At 30.4% G+C, this 20,129-nt stretch overlaps 1 protein-coding gene across 3 annotated transcripts in view; it reads left to right on the top strand.

Annotated features, from left to right (window-relative positions):
* LOC119677884 (mucin-19) overlaps positions 1 to 12,334 on the top strand; it is a 450,187-nt gene extending 437,853 nt beyond the window's left edge. For 2 of the 3 annotated variants that reach the window (XM_038089442.1, XM_038089444.1), the window contains 11 exons: positions 3,388 to 3,562; positions 3,684 to 6,024; positions 6,508 to 6,625; positions 6,672 to 7,812; positions 7,884 to 8,141; positions 8,204 to 8,383; positions 8,449 to 9,013; positions 9,072 to 9,291; positions 9,348 to 9,595; positions 9,672 to 10,864; positions 12,028 to 12,334. In XM_038089442.1, the coding sequence (XP_037945370.1) occupies positions 3,388 to 3,562; positions 3,684 to 6,024; positions 6,508 to 6,625; positions 6,672 to 7,812; positions 7,884 to 8,141; positions 8,204 to 8,383; positions 8,449 to 9,013; positions 9,072 to 9,291; positions 9,348 to 9,595; positions 9,672 to 10,864; positions 12,028 to 12,101 (6,513 nt within the window). In that variant the 3' untranslated portion in view covers positions 12,102 to 12,334. The remainder of the gene's footprint in view (positions 1 to 3,387; positions 3,563 to 3,683; positions 6,025 to 6,507; positions 6,626 to 6,671; positions 7,813 to 7,883; positions 8,142 to 8,203; positions 8,384 to 8,448; positions 9,014 to 9,071; positions 9,292 to 9,347; positions 9,596 to 9,671; positions 10,865 to 12,027) is intronic. The other variant, XM_038089443.1, reaches the window with a different exon arrangement.
* The last annotated feature ends 7,795 nt before the right edge of the window (positions 12,335 to 20,129 follow it).

Genomic DNA, 20,129 nt, shown 5'->3' with positions numbered 1-20,129 from the left:
ATTTTATTATTTATTGTTTCAATCAATTTTTTATTGTTTCTTATACAATTTTTTTTAGTGTTTATTTATGCTTGACTCTGTCTTCGATCGTAACAACTTGTTAATTACTACATGCAAACAAATGAATCATATAATTTACTAGTTCTTTTCAATGAACTACCTTAAGGAAAGTTTACCATTTATGTATATAAATTATAATAAAAACAAAAACAGACCAAGACAGACCACTGTCTTATTTTCACATCCGTTGTTTCTACTTTATGACCTCGCTTCAATGGCAAAATTTCCGTGTGAGAATTGAATCCACTAAATCAGCTCTATGAAATGAAAGGAGAAGATTTCCACAGCAATGTGGAAACTTCATTCCAGTTATCATGGGAAAGAGGAATGAGAAAATAGACTTAATACCTAGTGAACTAGATTCATCTAAGTCAGAAAGCAAGGGCATAAACTAGGTAGGATGGATGATATAGAAGGGGGAGGGGTTACGGCTAACTAGCGGGGATGGAATCAACAATATACTTTGTGACTGGGGTCACGAAAGCTGCGGTTATATAAGGGGATAGTGGAGTGGTTACGGTCCACTTCGTCGAAGTAGTGAGTCAGGTAGTGGAGGGGAGGGGGGGGGTTTATAGCGCAAAGCTAGAACAAAGTCTTTTGAGAGAGTGGAAGGAATGGAAACGTCGGGGGGAAGGTCATGGAGCCGGGTGAGATACCTACGGGCGAGTGACAGAAGATACTCGTCAACACGAGTGATCTTTGCATTGTTATAGAGAGTTGATATGGAAAAGTGTTTGCCATTAGGCTTGCGCTTATAATTAGTGCAATCGCGAAGAAGTTTCCGCTCAAACAAGCGGATTCTTTCCATCTGAGCGGAAGTGATGGCTGACCAAATAGGGAAAGCGTAAGTGAGGAGAGGACGAATAAGCTGCTTATAGCAGAGCAGCTTAACTTTGCAGTTTAGCTGGTTATGTCTTCGAAGTGCAGTTTTAAGTTGAGTATGCCTGAACCGGGCGTTACGGATGGCATAGTCAATATGTGGTATGAAGTTATGTTTGGAAGAGAAAACAATGCCAAGATATTTCAGCTTGGGAACAAGCTGAATTGGAGAGTTATTAAGCCTGAGCTTAATATTAGAGGTGCTAAAACCTCTGGGACGATCACGCTGCTGGCCAGTAAAGGCAATGGCAGAGATCTTGGAAGGATTGAGTTTAATCTTCCACCTGGTATAGTAGTCAAAAAGAGATTTAAGGTGGGCATTAAGCTCATTGGAGACGCGGAAAGGATTAGACGAGCGCATGAAGACAAGGCAGTCGTCTGCGAAGCAGATTTGCTTAATAGGGGTCCGCGGGAGTGGAATATCTGCTATAAACAGGTTGAAAAGGAGGGGTCCAAGAACCGACCCCTGAGGGACGCCAGCATCGATGGGGAAATCATAGATCCTTTTATGTACTTGCTTTCTAGAATCCCATGGGCTACTATAACAATAACTTAAAAGCTGTTCGGATTTTTAAAAAAACTAAAATTATTAATACAGTTGAAACTTATATATTACATATGTTATCTTCAAAATAATATCCCTTGTATATTCTTAGTATTTCATAATCTGATTTTGGAACGGTATTCATAAAAAGATTTACCAAATTTTTCATAAATTTTTTTTTACGAATCTAATCGTTCTGTAGAAATTTTAATTGAATCACAGGAAAACAAACAATATTGTTAATTAAAGTGAAAGGAATTTTCAATAAGTAACGTCAGATTTATGCCCTAGAAGAGCCACTCGCTAACCATTATCAAGGGTCGATTACTGAGTATAGATGTTATTGGGAAGGACTACTCCAAAAATAGCGAAAATTTGCTACAATAACAAATTCAGAATAATAAGACTATAAAAACCATATTGTACTTACATCACAAATTACGTACATCAAAACAATAATTGAGCCTATGAATTTTAATTATTATTACAATGGAGCCTTTTATTCCGAAAAGTAAACTATGCGGAATTTGTCACGATGAAGTGATATCTATTAATCACTTTTAATTTCTGCTTTAAAATGTTTGGGCGTTATGGTCCTCAAACAGTTTAGGCTACTCAAATATTTTAAATTCTTGAACAGCTCGAATGGTATAGTGTCCAATCCCCTCCTACTTTCACACTTCCTTTACCTAACCTATGTAAACGACGTTAGTAATTTTTTTTATGTTATCTTTTATATAGATCTCAACAGGTTACCGTAACCACAATAATAACAGCTCAAATATTATTTGAAACACTACTTTTTATGAATCTGTCCAAAACTTAAGATGAAATAACTTTATTAAATACAATAAATTACGTTTTTCCGATTGGTTACTCTGAGTTTCAAATTTGGGAAGGAACAAATTCAATCCCTAGTACTTCCATTCTCAAAAAAATTATTTATGAATAATTAAATATAGGAAACAATTTCAAGACCACTGATGAATACAGTTGTATGGTCAGTCAAAAATTCAATTAATTAAAAATAAGTAAAAAAATTTTGTTGTTACAATTTACTACTGTTTGAAATCTTTCTATCAAATACAATAGTTTTAACTAAGTAAAATAGTCACTGCTATCTTAACTGACGTTAAAATCAAATTTAAAATAATTTTTATAATAAAAAAAATATTGTTTCTTCGAAATTATTTAATGGAACACATATTTGAGAACAGTTTTTTACGACCATTAAGAAACAGGTTTTTACGAAGACTTTTAAATTTTATCATGATATCTGATATAGATATCTTAGGTGGCTATTAAATTTAAAGTCTCTTGATATATAAACTATTTAAAATTTTTACAAATGTCAAACTAAAATTACCAGAACCCTGTCTTTATAAATATGAAGTATATGGATTTGAAAAAGAATTAATGTATGAAAGTAATTAGCTGTATAAATCCATATTTATAAATATGTATACAATTATATATATATATTTATATATAAAATATTTATATTTATATACAATTATATAAGTTTATATAATTGTATCTAAACGTGTGTTTGCGAATATAAATTTAGATAATTCCAATATGATATATAGTCATCTGTTCATTGTTGGTTGATAGTAAAAATATTTTTCTTTTAAGTTGGGAAGATAGATAGTTCCATGACTCACAGTCAACAATTGAATATAACCGGTGTAAAATTCGGTAACTCTACGGACGTGATTTCAATATAGATATTTATGACGTGTATAAATTTTTTCAATATTATAATACATATTTGATGTTTTTAGATATCATAACTTATGCGTATGTTTATATAAATCAATAAATATTTTTTTTTTATATATTAATTGAAAATTTCTTAATTGATACTAATTATTCCAACTCTTCCTCTTCACTTATCATTTAAGGTGGCCGTTAATAGCAGCGTAGCAACGGAAAGCAATACTAAAAATAATAAATTGATAGGAAACGCAAGCGTCTCAGGTTCATCAGCATTGAACTTGAATCATAAATTGAGTGCAAATCTACACCAAGTGCAAGCGCATAATTCACAGCATAACTCAAATAAAAAATCAAATTACAGTAAGTATTGAAAATGATTAGATGATATTCCATTTATCAATTAAAAAACAAATTTAATTAAAAATCAATTTAAACGAACTTTATGACAAAATAGTTGTAAAAATATTTATTATTTTTGTAGAAACAATTGGCATATCGAGGACGAATTTTACACAAGCGAATAGTGGAAATTTGTCAGCTCCAACGGTAACAAATTCATCCTCTATATCGACTTCCTCCACATCGAGTGAATCAAAGGATACGAATTTTGAATACGAAGACGAGTGGGATATTGGTGGAATTCCAGAACTTCTGGACGATCTTGACGCAGATATTGAAAAGTCATCAACTGCTGCACAACAAGCAGCAACGTCAACAAATTCGGGTGGTGGCAACCAATCAAGTGCAACATCAATACTTAATCAACATCAACAAATTACTAATATAAATAATGCAAATACTGCAATAAATGCAAAAATTTCAACAACGACTAAAGCACATACATCTTCATCATTACTATCCACAAACTCCTCAGCATCATCATCCAATAAAAGTTATCATTCAACGTCATCGTCATCGTCAAATAAATATCCAAGACATCACCACTCTTCTGGTTCAATAACTGTTAATAATACTAATCGAACAAACCTGTCGTCTAGCCACAGCCATAATAGTGGCAAAACGTCCACTAGCAATCATAACATCACTGGAACAAATATATCCAGTAAACATCAACACCAGCACCACTTAAAAAATTTTAAATTACATCAATCTGCATTGGTCGCTCAATTGACAACTAACAGTAACAGTAACAGTAAAAATAGTTCGAATATAACTGGTAGTGCTAGTGCTAGTAACATCAATTCAAACATAAACTCTTCTCAGTCAAATAGCACATTGTCGTCGTCGACTTTTGCCGGCTTCTCTAAAGGAGGCAACCTTGTATCCTCCTCTAATACGAACAACACTGCCGCAGCCAACGCATCGAACTTAGCAAAGTTTTCTGCTGGCGGCATGTCATCAACATCCAACAATAGTAATAGTAACAACAACAGCAGTGCAGGAGGAGGTGCTATAAGCGGTCAAAGTTCCCAAGGTGGTAGCTCGGGTAACAGCGGTAAATCCAACTCAAAAATGTCCATTGATCACCAGGCTACATTAGATAAAGGATTAAAAATGAAAATTAAAAGAACTAAACCGGGAACGAAAACATCTGAAGCCAAACATGAAATTGTCAAAGCCACGGAACAACAACAAAATGGTTCTATTAGTGGTAATTCTAATTTAGATGATGGCAATGGCACACATTCCGGTTCAAATTCATCGTCTTCAAATACAAGTTCAATATCATCAGGCAACAGTTCTAATGTAGGTGGTAGCAGTGGTTCTAATTCAAACAGTGGTAGCAAAAAGCACATGAGCAACTCGTCGAACAGTAACAATAGTAGTCAAAATAATCACAGCACCGCAAGTTCAAATAGTTCAAGTAGTGGCAATAGTGGACAAACAACACCTCAAGGCACTAAACGCGGTAGTTCAGGTCATCGACGTGATAAAACTAAAGAGAAATCAACACATTCCAATAGAATGGCAGCTGAAAAAGCCGCTTCATCAAATGATAAGGAAACAAACTCGAATGATAAAATGGGTAGTAGCGGCGGTTGCCAATGTAACGGTGATACAAGTACAAATAGTAATAATGCACCTTGTGCTAACCACAGTTGCTTGAAACGTTCGGAGAATGGTCCTTTATCACAAAGAATGACCAGTTCAAATGCAAGTTCTAATTCTTCTGTGCCCCCAGGCGTTTTTATACCATCAGCGGGCTCACCAGCTGCTGTTGTGTCTTCAGCAGCAGCAACAGCAGCATCCTTACTTGCTGCTACCAGCACCTCTGGTGTTAACTCAACGACACAATCAAATAACAGTGGTCCTAATGCACCCGGACCACCATGCAAAGATAGTTCTGGTAACAGTGGTATTAAAATATCATCTCATATTGCAGCACAGCTTGCTGCAGCAGCCTCCAATAATTATAATGCCACTTCAAACGCCACATCATCAAATTCAGATAGTAAATCTGCACATGGTACATCATCCCAAGGTAAACACTTGGCACCTGGATTGATCTCAGCAACTATGGTGCACACTATATCTGTGCCCGCCAGTTCAGCAAATTCGACAAATGCAACAAATAATTTGGATGAAATTTCCAAATCACCACCTGCAAAACGTGCTAAACACGGTGATTTAACCAACTCGGCGTCGAAAGAAATGGTAGACATTTGTGTTGGAACATCTGTAGGGACCATCACAGAGCCCGATTGTTTGGGTCCTTGTGAACCTGGTACATCTGTTACGCTTGAAGGCATTGTATGGCATGAGACTGAGGGCGGCGTACTTGTCGTAAATGTGACATGGCGCGGCAAAACTTATGTAGGCACTTTGCTTGATTGTACGCGCCACGATTGGGCTCCTCCAAGGTGAGTTTGAAGATTTTCAAACTTTGATTTTTTAATTTTTTTTTTGCCTAACTATTCCTGCTCTTCTTATTTATATATAACAAGTACAAATAGCTTTTTAAGTTAATCCATTGACTATATTAATGTGATTGTTCTTTTCATTCCAAATAAATTGTTAATGTTAAACCAAAACATTTTTGTTTTATTTTTTTATTTATAAGGAGATTTTGATCATTTCTATACTATGCTTTTCTTTTCTTCTTTCAAATTTAAGAGTTCTACCCAATTTTTCGATTTTAATACTTTGTGTCTTAAATAATATTGTTTTATTAATTACAATAATTTGTTAAAAGTAATAGTTTTTGTTTCGTTTGAAAAAAGAACAATTCACTAATATTGAATTACCCTACATCCCTTTCTTTCCTTTTACATGGCATTAACATCCAACCCAACCAATATTTTGTAATTTGTACTATATAAAGACTATTTTGTTTATAATTCTAGATTCTGTGATTCACCAACCGAAGAATTAGATTCTCGCACACCAAAAGGGCGTGGAAAGCGTGGCCGTAGTGCCGCTTTAACGCCTGATTTAAGCAATTTTACTGAAACCCGAAGCTCTGTTAGTATCATAAATTATTACTTATCTACTAAACTTTAATATTTAGATTTATTTCTCTCATGCACAGGTTCATTCCAAACTTCGCAATGGTTCGACAAAAGGGCGTGGTGCTGCACGTACTACTGCTACAGCAACTTCTACAACTAATACTGCAACCACAAGCAGTAGTTCTTCCTCTGGCGGTGGCGGTGCAACACCCAGCACATCACCAACAGCATTTCTTCCTCCACGTCCTGAAAAGCGAAAATCAAAAGACGAATCACCATCTCCTGTTAATGGCGAGACTGATCCGGCTACAGCGAGTGTGGCCAATGCCAGTGGTATTCCTATCTCAGCAAGTGGTGGTGGACTTGCAACACAGCCACAGAGTCTTCTAAATCCTGTAACAGGTCTTAATGTGCAAATTAACACTAAAAAATGTAAGACTGCTTCGCCGTGTGCGATCTCTCCAGTTTTGCTTGAGTGTCCAGAACAGGACTGCAGCAAAAAATACAAGCACGCAAATGGATTACGTTATCATCAGTCTCATGCACATGGTGGTGCTGGTTCAATGGATGAAGATTCACTACAATTACCAGATGAACCACCCTCTACTCCATCTCCAGGTCCAATTGCAGCACCAACGCCAGCAGTGACACCAACTGCTAGTGAAGCAGCAACAGTATCTGTAAGCCCGCCACCAACACCTACGTCAGCAGTAGTGACTTCCAATGCTGTTACTACTGTAACGTCAGCATCAAGTTCTGTATCACAAATTCCATCACCAGCATCTAGTACAGGACAAGAGCAAATAATAAGCTCCTCAACAGCAACAAATGTAACTACTGCTACTCCAGTATTGACTGTACCCTCACCCTCACCCTCAACAGCAACAAGCTCCATTGCAACAGTTAATAGTGGTTTAGTGTCAGCAACACCACCTCAACAATTGCCCCCGCCACCACTTATACCACCCGCGCAGCAACAAACACAACCACAGCAACAACAACAACAGCATCAACCACAATCTCAACAACCGCAGCAGCATCAAGCACAACCACAACATACAATGGCTGGTGGCAGCATAACCGCTGGTATATCAGGACAAGTACTTTCGCAACAACAAACACTTGGTTTGGTTAATACTCCTAACATGCCACCTTTGTTATCTGAGCAACAACAACAAGCATTATTACAGCAAGGAGCACGTACGTTTATCATTAACACTCCTAAAGTCGTATACTATATTACCTTGTTATGTTTATTATTTATTTTGTAGTGAAACCAGGTGTTTTGCGATATGGGCCACAAAATGATGGATCTACAGTTTCTGGTGGACCACAACCAATGGCAGCATTGCAACAACAGATACCTCCAGGACAACCCCAACAACCGCCTCAGTCTAATATGATGCCTGGTAACAGTCCTTTAAGGCCTACTCCACAAATGCAACCATCAAATGAGCACCTGCAACAACCTCCACCAACAAGTAGCTATTCTGTAGGTGCACAAAACGTTCCACAAAACATGCAGCAAGGTAAAAACTATCAAATAAAATACAAATAATAGAAAATAAACGAACATATTCATGTATTGCAGGAATTCCACTGACTACAAAGCCTTCATCCGGATTTGGCATTGCAGCTAAGCCAAAGAAGAATCGTAAATCGCCTGTGCCAGGTGAATTTGAGAATTCTACATCTCGTGACGATGTTCAAAGTCCTGCGTACAGTGATATATCAGATGATTCAACGCCAGTTGCTGATCAGGATATGTTAGGTAAGATTTATAAAATTTTTGTGTGCGTATTTTAGTTTGAAATATATTAATATTAATATTTATAGATAAATCGCAACCATCAAAACATTTGGAGATGTTAACGAAAAAGCCTCAAGAATTGGGACCTGCAGGCTTAGCTAGTGGCCCACCTTCAATACCACCAATTGGTAGTTATGGAATGTATCAGTTCTACCAACAACAGCAATACATGGTACCACCATCTGCCGAACAACAACAGCAAGCTAAGAGTATTCATCCGCCTTCGATAGGACAACCACCAATGTCGATGCCACCATCTCAACAACAACAACAGCAACCGCCAGCACATATACAACAGCAATCATCACCGCATGTTGTGGACTATAATAATAAAAATAAAGATCCACCTCTTGATTTGATGACAAAACCACAAGTGTCGCATACGCATCAACAATCTCAAGATAACACCAACAAGGATTCGCCAGTAGGGCCACCTGTTCCACCACCTGTTAATTTAAGCAATGTTCCAACATCCGGTAGTGGTTTACCACCTGGTTTAGGTGGTCTATCAGGTATTGGGCCTACAGTCGGTCCGGGTGGTTTGCCTACACCTTCTCCAGCGAAACCCATTTCACATTTTTATCCTTTCAAGTAAGTTTAACTAATATTTAGTTGTTATAATAAATATTTAAAATGTATTCTTTTTCAGTTATATGCCATCCGGTTATCCTTACAATGTTGAGCCGAACTATGGTCCCGTTTCTATTGTATCATCTGATGATGCGAAGCTTAGTAGTCATCCCGGCATACCAACTTCTCAACCTCAAAACTCATCTCAACAACATTCTTCAATTGCAATTAAGGAGGAACGTACAAAAGAAAATCCTAATTCTCATGAGAACCTTAAATTAATATCACAGCAGCATCAGGTTAGTTTCCTCTAATTTTAATTTTTATTAAATTTTTAATGTTTTTCTCATTTCAGTCACTACAGAATAAGGTAATCAAAACAGAACCTATTCTACCTAAGCAAGAAATTAAGCAGGAATCAAGTAATGGTAATCCACCACCTCCAACGCAATCACAGCAGCAAGTAGTGCCGCCACCACAACAACCCCATGCAATGCATCCTAAAGACTTACAAGCATTGGGAGCATACACAAGCATATATCGGGGTCATCCAATGAGTTTGGCGGCACAACAGCAAGCTTCCCGCGAAGAGGAACTGCGAAGGTAAATACTTCTTTATTTTACTTTACTTTTACGATCAAACTAAAATAAACTTAACTATAATTTTTAATATATTTAGATACTATATATTTTCTGATCAACAACGACGTCAAAATGCTGCTGCACAAAATGCTTCCAATGTTGGCCAACCTACCGGTTTACAAGCGTTGTCGGCTTCGCATCATAAAGAGGATGTAAATCCTCCACCACAGCAACAACCACAACAACTTACAATAGCGCAACAACAACAACAAGCCTTACATCAACATCATCAACAACAGCAAGCTCTGCAACAGCAACAACAGCAGCAACAGCAACAACAGCAGCAGCAACAACAACAGCAACAACAGCATCAACAGCAACAAAAAATAAAGTCACAAAATACATCCGGATCAAATGTACCGCTTAATAAGGCAACTAATTTAACTAAGGAATCTCCAAAGCAAAAACCGCAAGAGGAAGAAGTTAAAATAAAACAGGAAGGACAAAAGCCAACAATGGAAACACAGGGACCTCCCCCACCTCCGACATCCCAATATTTCTTACATCCATCATATATTGCACCAGCACCATTTGGTTTTGATCCTAATCATCCAATGTATCGCAATGTATTAATGTCAGCTGCTGCACCTTATAATGCTCCACCTTATCATTTGTCCATGCCACGCTACCATGCTCCTGAAGATCTATCGCGCAACACTGGGACTAAGGCGCTCGACGCATTACACCATGCAGCCAGTCAATATTATACGACGCACAAAATACATGAACTTAGCGAGCGAGCACTTAAATCACCCACTAGCGGTGGTGGGCCTGGGCCTGTTAAAGTAAGCGTTTCAAGTCCAAGTGTTGGTGCACAACAACAGCCTGGTATGGGTGGAAATGGGCCTGGTGGCGGACCTAATTCTGGACCAGGCGGACCAGGGCATTTATCAGCAGCAAGTCAAGGAGGCGGTGGAGTACCATTAAACTTACAGCCACCACCAAATTCAATGGGTGGTCCACCAAATAAGCAAGATGTACAAAAATCACATGGTGGCCCCGGCGGCCCTGGTGGTCTAGCAGGCGGTCCAGTAGGCGTTGACGGTCATAAGCAAGGAGGAGGTGGCCCGAACATTGTATCAACTACTGGAAATGGTGGTGGTGGTGGCGGTACTGTTGGTAGTGGTAACACTGCAGATTCTAGAAGCCCGCCACCACAACGTCATGTCCATACACATCATCATACACACGTTGGGTTAGGATATCCAATGTACCCTGCACCGTATGGAGGTTAGCATTATTTCTTAGAATTTATTTTAACTTATTGGATTGATTAATATAATATTTGATATTATTGTTTTGATATTATTGTTATTTGCGTTATACAGATTTTGTTAGTTGTGCATTAGAATGGAGAGAAAATTATTCTGCATTTTTGTCATAACTTACTGCTTTATTTCGTTCGTACGATATGTATTAATTATTAAACGTGACTTAAACCGATCGCTTTTATTAAAATGATTATTAACTTATGATGACATGGGAATTGTTTACAACAATGTGCTGATTCATCTCGAGTAATATCAAAATCTAAACTAAATAGTTAAATAAATAGTTAAATACTCTCGGTAATTGATCAGCTTAAAAGAATTGATCATCCAAAACAATCCAGAGTTAATTGATCCGTTTCTTTCTTCCAGTTAAGAATATTTTGGTATATGATAACGTGAGATCGTATTTAAGTTTATTCTTCCCTGAAAAGTTATAATATATCATATCGCCCCTAGTACTCAACTGTGCTTGTGCCATTAGATTTCCATTCGTTTCGTTTTAAATATGAATATATATATAAATATTATAAGTAATGTAATATGTAGTGTATTTTATATATATAAGTACTCTAGTATAGTACTTTATACATACTGTATATATACATATACACTATACTATGTGTAGTATACACTATACTATGTGTAGTGTACACTATACTATGTGGAGTATGCACTATACTATGTGTAGTGTACATTATACTATGTGTATTGTACATAATACTATGTGTAGTGTACATTATACTATGTGTAGTGTACGTTATACTATGTGTAGTGTACATATACTATGTGTAGTGTACATTATACTATGTGTAGTTTACACTATACTATGTGTAGTGTACACTATACTATGTGTAGTATACACTATACTATGTGTAGTATACACTATACAATATATATACTAACTGCAATATAAACTGTACTATATATATTATATGCAATTTATATACCATTAAGTTACAATCTTTACAATTCAAATGTCGGTATGCAGAAGAGGAGTATTTTTCTTTCTAATATATTAAGAATAAATTACATAATCTAAATTCTATGATTTAGGAACCAAAATTATTATTGTTATTTTATATTATTTAATAAAAAAAATTTTTAATTTTCTTTCATTTTTAGCTGCTGTTCTAGCAAGTCAACAAGCGGCTACTGTAGCTGTGATAAATCCATTTCCGCCTGTACCTAATAAATGAGAACAACTAAATGATAAAAATCCGTACAATATGAAAACCTGAAAGTAAATCTTAACAGAAGAAGACATGCTTATGGAATTGCAAAATATAAAAAAGATGGATTTTTATCATATAACAAACAGAACTGGACACAAAAAATTAAAATAAAAACAAAAACAATTAACAAGGGAAATTTTAACTAACAAACAGAATTTTAAGAGCAAGAAGCTAAACGTAATTTTTTATACACATAGTTATTGTACTATATAACATATATATAAATATATAAATATTATATGTATAGATATAGAATATATATCTATGTAATATATACAAATCTAAAATAAAATTAACAAAATTATAAAACTAATTATAATTATTATTAAATGATATTTCATTAATTGTTAAAAGCGCATAGTTCGTTTATTTTTGTAATATTGAATGAAACATAATTAGCATATATATAAACCTATAAAATAATATATGTGTAAAACTTTAATTTTTTTTTATATTAATTTAATATCCCTAAATATTTAAAGCTTCAACTATATTTAGAGTCTAAAGATAAATTTTATTAATAAGTTAATTGCAAAAAATGAACAAAAATTTTAACTGTGTTTTTAAAATTAGATATTTATATACACAAATATATACATATATATAGATTGATGTAATATAATTGATTGATACAATGTAATATAACAAAAAAAAAACTGTGTTGCTGACATGAGATAGACATGTCTCATGTCTGTCTCTTAACTTGAGATGATAAATTTATTTAATATAGTTTTATTTTTAATACTGAGTAACTTTAGTTGTTATTGTTTAAGTTTAAGAAATTTATGTTTCGTATTGTTTGTATAATTGTGAAAACTCGCAATAATTTTAATTTAAAAACATAACTTAATAAAAAATTTAATTATAAGATTTAGTTCATAGTTTTAAATATTATAAGTAATAGTTGCAGTTCTAAATATATAAATATATAAGAATTTAACAAGTGTATAGATGTAATATAAATTCCTTTTATTTAAATTCAAACTGAATAAAACTATTGAAAGTGTTACTAATAAAATTTTTATAAATGTAAAATATAAAAGAAGTAAATCTATATATCTATTAAAAAGTATGAATGACTTGACTGTATTTGTGAAGTAGCTGTAATTGTTTTAAAACAAAAAATTGTACAGTTTATTATATAAGTGCAAAGAAGTTTTTATATAATTTGTATTTGTATTTGTATTTTTAAGTTCTTTACCGTCTGCTGCATTATAAGTATTATGAATAAAATTAATATATAAAAAATTAATTAATTATATTTGAACAGTTCAAATTCCACTTGAAAGCAATCTAGTATAAGTGTATACATTTACATATATATACTAATAGCTATATTTATGTACATGTGTATTTCGTTTTCAAATGCAAATCTTTTTAATTGCTGCTAAAAAAATAATATATCTAATATTTTAATGCAGTGCTAGACTGTTTAGAAATTTTACTCAAACTTGTAAAGTGTTAGAATAAAATAATTCTAACAAAAACTATTTGTATTGAATTAGTATAAATGTGTAGCAGATTGCTTTGTAGTTTTTGAAAATTCCGAATGTATAAAATTGTTAAAATTATAGTGGTTATATATAAATATATGTATTATTTCGTGGAACTCTATACTAAGCTACTTTGTTGTTGCTCTAACAATAATCAAAAAATTATTTAATGTAGTCTAAAATAAATATTGTAATCGCAATACACAAAAACAAACATTCATATATATAAACATATATATATATTTATTTATTATTGTATATAAGATAAATTAATTGTGGCGTAGACAAGCAGCTAAATGTAAAATAAATTAATTAGCACTGAAATTGTTTAACTGGTACTAAAATTATTAACACATAACTACAACATTGCTTTACTGAAAAATACATTTTTTTACTTTTGATTTTTTTATATATTTTTTTCTGACTTAGTGTTAATATATTGTATCTTATATACAAACATAAATTTTTAATGCACATATTGATGTTGGGCCTAGCTTTAGTAATAAAAAAACAACAAAGTAGTTCTATATTAAAATATACTAAGTAATATATATATATATATAAATAATTTCTTGTATGTATGTGTATACAATAAACTAGATTTATATATTAGATTTTATCTCTTTTATATATTTATTGTAAATGTAGCATTTGTCGTCGTAATTAATATCTAAAGAATATCTTAAAATTAATTAAAATTCAATATAATAAAAATATATATTCAACTATTTAATTGTATTATGATTATGTATAAATATATACATATTTATTTATATATGTATGTATATTTTATATATATTTATAACATGCATAAAATATAATTATGAAAATATATATTTAAAAAAATATCAAAAATGAAACGATTTAAGAATTTTAAATAGGCTAAACTATAAGTTATTAAGAATAAAATTTAATTTTTACATATTCAAAATTTATAAAAAAAATAAATATATTTATAAATATATTATATTATATCAAGAACAAGAAGGAAAGCGTAAATAATTTGAAAAAAAATTTAAGAAATTTATGCTAAATAAGTTCAAAACAAATAAACATTTTTCATATTAAAAAAAAAGTAATAAGAATATTTCTTTCTGTGTTTTATAAAATAATTGCTTATATAGTTTTTTATAAAGCTTTTTTATATAGTTTTCTACATGGATTTTTTGTATAGTTTTATCACATAATTTTTGTTTATTTATTTTTTTTTATAGTTTATTTTTTTTTTATTTTTTATATATACAGTTTTTTTTAAATAGCTTAGCTTTTTTTAAATAGTTTTTTTTAAAAGATTTTTCATAACTTTTTTTATACAGTTTTTTATATAGTATTTTTTATACAGTGTTTTTTTATAGTTTTTTTATACAGTTTTTTATAGTTTTTTTTATACAGTTTTTTTAAACAGTTTTTTATATAATTTTTTTTATATAGTTAGTTTTTTTTAATGGTTTTCACATAAATTCTTTTTTATAGTTTTTATTTCTATAGTTTTTTATGTAGTTCTTTTTTCTATATTTTTTTTATATAGTTTTCTTTTATATAGTTTTCTTTTCTATAATGTTTTTTATATAGTTTTTGTAAATAGTGTTTTTCCTTAAATTTTATAAAGTTTTTATATTTATTTTTTTGGTTTTTCCTTGTAATTAAATTTTGTTTTCTAATTTTTAAATGAAGATATTAAGGGGTTCATTTCATAAAGATCATTAAATCACTGTTTTGTAGAATTTATATATTCAGAATTAAAACCAAAAATTCTACAGCTTTAATTGCAATAATTATTTGAAATTAAGTAAGAGAGCAAAACAAATAGAATGATTTATTGAAGTTAGAAACGCATTGACGTTGAGTTATTGCGTTTTTACTCTCAATTTGCTAAAATTACGCTCATCTTTTTTAAAACTTATGTGAAAGTTATAGATGAATGCCTCCGCACAAGAGGCAACGTGTGAGAGTCCTTAAAGAGCATTAAACAAGGTTAAATAATAATGAAAGACACAGTTGTGCCCACGGTTGCCACTTGAAAATTTTTTCCTGTACCAAAATTGGTTTAAAAAGGTATCATTTCTGTAAAAAAAGGTCCAAAATTTATTTGGTTCTTTTTGTTTTTTCGTTCTGTGTTTTTCATAAATGAACAAAATATAAAATAGTGCAAAGTTGCATTTATAAAAAAAATTAATTGGAAATATCCATAATAAAGTTGAATCGTCAAGAATGTACCATTTTTTGTACATGAGTACCAAACGAAAAAAAAAGTACCAATTTTGGTACTAAAGTACCATAAGTGGCAACCGTGGTTGTGCCGCTTGTGAGTTACCATTCATATATAAGGTTTATATATATACAATAAATGGTGAGCGTGATTTTAATAATTCAGAAATAAAATGATATGCCGTCAATATGTTTCTATATTAATGAAAGAATAATTTAGTAACTTATACTACATAAAAATAAAAAAGAAAAAGAGCGGCGAAAATTATACATAAAAGAATTTGGGGATTATAATATATATTAATATGTCATACTTTATAAATAATGAATGAAGGGAAAGGTACACAAAAACAACCCAAAAAATTATAAATAATATTTGAATAAATGTTCGGAACTCATAATTCCTTTCAGACTGGGAAAGTAGTTGAATATTAAATGGAGTCCTTTTATTTGAATGATAGGGTTTAATATTATAAAGAAAAATTTAGTATATTTGTATTTTGGTAAACGTTATTATAAAGAAATCACATAAAATTCACAATCCGTTTAGAACCTTCCATATATTATGCAGAAACGACTAGAATTTAATTAAGCCTGAAAAGGAATTATAATTACGTTGAATATGAGAGAATTTATTGAAGCCCAAAAATAAATACTTTGACACAAGCAGATCATATATCTGAAGTAATATATACAGATTATATATACATGAGGCTAGAAAAAATCACTTAGATAAAAGAGAAAGGAGATCATATAAAATTAATAGGTAAGAAACATGAAAGGTAGAAGATATCAGGTGGACAAAAGAAAACGGTAGTTATATAAAACTATTATAGTGCAAAACAAAAAAAAAAATCATGTTGATGAAAGAAAGGGAATATTACATAGAGTTATTAATGTGCATAAGAGGTAGTAGGGAGAAGAAATAAAATCGACAAAAAAAAATATATAATATTTTAATAAATATTATATATAAAATAAATATGTAAGAAAGTTTTTCTCTTTTGACTCTTTTACGCATTGTACGCATATAATAAACAAATTATAATTTAGAGTATATATAGAGTATATATTCCAGAACTAGAGTCTATGATTAATTCTAAATTAAAATTTAAAATTCTACGACAGAGGCTATAAACGATTATTTATCATATATCAATGTGAATATAAATTATCTTTTGTAAATCCCATCAGTATCAATCGTATCATTTTATGGGTCACATTTTTAAGCTTTAAATATTTCTGCTTCCCGACTAACCATTATTTTTAAGCTATTGCTTAAATCTAATCTGTATAATAATATATAATAATTAATAAATCGGTCTGATATTCAAACAGGCTTGGAATTTATCGTAGGATTATTTTAAAATAATTGTACTTCTGAAGTAAAGATCATCATTAAAATAACCATTTATTAATTAATATATATATAAAATCAGTAAGGATGTGTGAATTAACTTCATTTTGAGAAGTTTATTTCGACATTAAAATCTTAAATCGATGTAAGCTCTCTAAAGGCAACCACTTTTATCTTCATTTTTCATAATCTACACTACATCATATTATAATATATATTTCTAAATATAAGTCATATAGGTATACATAATAAAAAATATATTAAATATAATTACATTTTAAATTTAATTGTATATTAAATATAATAATACATATATGTAGATATTTATATATATGTATATAAATGTATATATGTATACATATATTATATAATATATATATATATTTAAAATAAATATTATTATATTTAAATCATTAAACATAATTTATAAATTTATATTTAATATATCGGTTTACTATATATACTTGTGTATGTCATATATGGAAATTATATAAAAATGTATAAATAATATAATTTATTTTTATTTTTTTTTTATTATATTTTATTAAAGTTAACAATTTTATTTTATAAACATTTTTATATAAAACTTTTATAATAAAATTTTATTTTATATTTAAAAACATTTCATTTAAAATATAAAATAAATTAATAAAAATTTTAGCATTCATATATTTGTATATAATTAACAATATTTGACACAAATAAACAAAGCATAAGATTTTATAAATATTAAATATATATATTAATAAATTACAAATAATTTATATACTACTAAATAAAAATAAATCTAATATAATTGTTTTATTTAAATATATTTATATAGTTGTATATTAATAATTCTATTTTTAAAGCCAAAGGCTTTATTTATTTTTAAATAATTTAATTTTTTTTACCAAACTAATATTTAAGTAAATTTTTTATTTAAAGTTAGAAGAAAAAGAAAAGAAAGTAATTATTAAAAATAAATTTTTTTTCTTTTCCAAAAAAAAAAACGTATATATATATTAATTTAATAAAAATTATTGCAAAAAATTAACTGAAACTATAATTATATGTAAGCACTTTAGAAATATATTATTAAGAAAACAAAAATATTTTAAAAAATATTTACAAAATTATATAACATGAGAACAAAAACTATATATAGTATATATATAAATAATAATTATAAAATTAATTGAAAGCAAAAAGATAAAAATAAATTCAATTATAAATTTAGAATTTTAAGAAATTATTTAAAAAATTCAGCTTTAGATGTGAAATAAAAATTGTAATTAAAATCTGAAATGCGTTTCATTTCAATTAATTGGAATAATGATGGAGTTTTCAGGGAAAATAATGGAATAGTCAAACTTTCATAACTCGAATTTCTATAAGTCGAATTTCTCTATAACTCGAATAAAAATATTGTTCCCTGCCGATAGGAATATGGGAAAGTGCATTCTATATGTCGAATTTTTGTTTGAAGTATAAATGTATTTTGCTGTTAGGGGAAGTCCCTTTTTCCAAACCAAATGTTTAATTTTTTCTTTCTTATGTTGCTTTTTTGTGCAAATGCCAGTCGCTGGTAGTGTGGATTAAAGTAAATAAAATAACTTCAAATGCTATTCTTAACGATTATATTGAGCTTGATAATCAAATTTGTAGATCAAGCATTCCTACAGATGAAGATATTATTGAGCACTATAGCTCTCAATTACTGGATTCAATTTTTAGCACTACGGAAAGTGATGATTAAGGTTCGGTGGATGTAATTGTTCATCAGCCTTCTTAGAATGAAATAGAAGACTCATTCAATATTCTGAATTTATATTTGCAAACGAATAACAGTACGACTGATGATCACTATAAGAGTTTGAATAAAGTGGAATCCCTTTTTACTGAAAATAAAAAAAAAATTAGAAACCCACATCCTAATTTCTAAATATTTTACTTTACTATAACTTCTGTGCTTTATTTGATTGCAAATAAATAAAATGTAAAAAATTCTCTAACTCGAAGTCTCCATAAGTCGAACGTTTTCTTTGCAAAATTGGACTTCGAGTTATGGAAGTTTGACTGTATATATTATTATTGAATGCACATAACATAAAATGCATTTAGATCGGCCTCAGCTAATAATAACAGAACTTTTGTTTTGAAAGTTAAATAAGAAACTATAGATATTCAATATACATTAGATATATATGTAGGTATTGTTATATGGTCGGACACATGCCATTTCAAATGTTATATAGCATTACTATTAAAAAATCTACGGACTTTTGCATACTTCCAGAAGAGGGCAGGGGATATTGTATTTTCTTAAACCTATGTTGATAAATATTATTGCAAAAACTCCTTCACTAGTTTGAAAATATTTTTATATTATTTTTAAATTATAAAATTAATTTATAAAATAATATAAATATATTCCAAACTTGCCATTGAATTAAACAAACACCTAAAATATTAACACCGAAAGTGGTATAAGAAAATTTCCATGGATCGATTACACACTACATTAAATACCGAGGGAAGTTCATACATTAACCGTTATGAGCTTGAAGTTAATAAAAGAAATTCAAGACCCAAATTAACATGAAACTAATCAATATTAGAAAAGATTGGCACGAATCTAATGCCAATCTAATGTAAGCAGTCTAATGTCTAATGTAATGTAAGCCTCTGAGCCACTTGCCTGTACGAACCATTAAGTGATACTTAGAAATCACCACTAAAAATGATAATTACTAATGGGCTCTCCGGGTTACGATAACAACAACAAAAACTAAGAGAACTTTACAAACAATTAATAAAAACTGAAACATCTCTTCATCATTACCGATATGTTGAACTATAGAAATTTACAATAAAAATAACTTAAAAAATTTTATTCTGATCCACATATATTATTTTAAGAAAGTCCGAGCAACTAATGAAGAGTATCGCATT

This window comes from Teleopsis dalmanni, chromosome 2 (assembly GCF_002237135.1).
Source record: "Teleopsis dalmanni isolate 2A chromosome 2, ASM223713v2, whole genome shotgun sequence".
In the NCBI taxonomy this organism is placed as follows: domain Eukaryota; kingdom Metazoa; phylum Arthropoda; class Insecta; order Diptera; family Diopsidae; genus Teleopsis; species Teleopsis dalmanni.
Note: the sequence above shows the minus strand (reverse complement) of the source record. Positions and strands in the feature narration are given on the sequence as shown.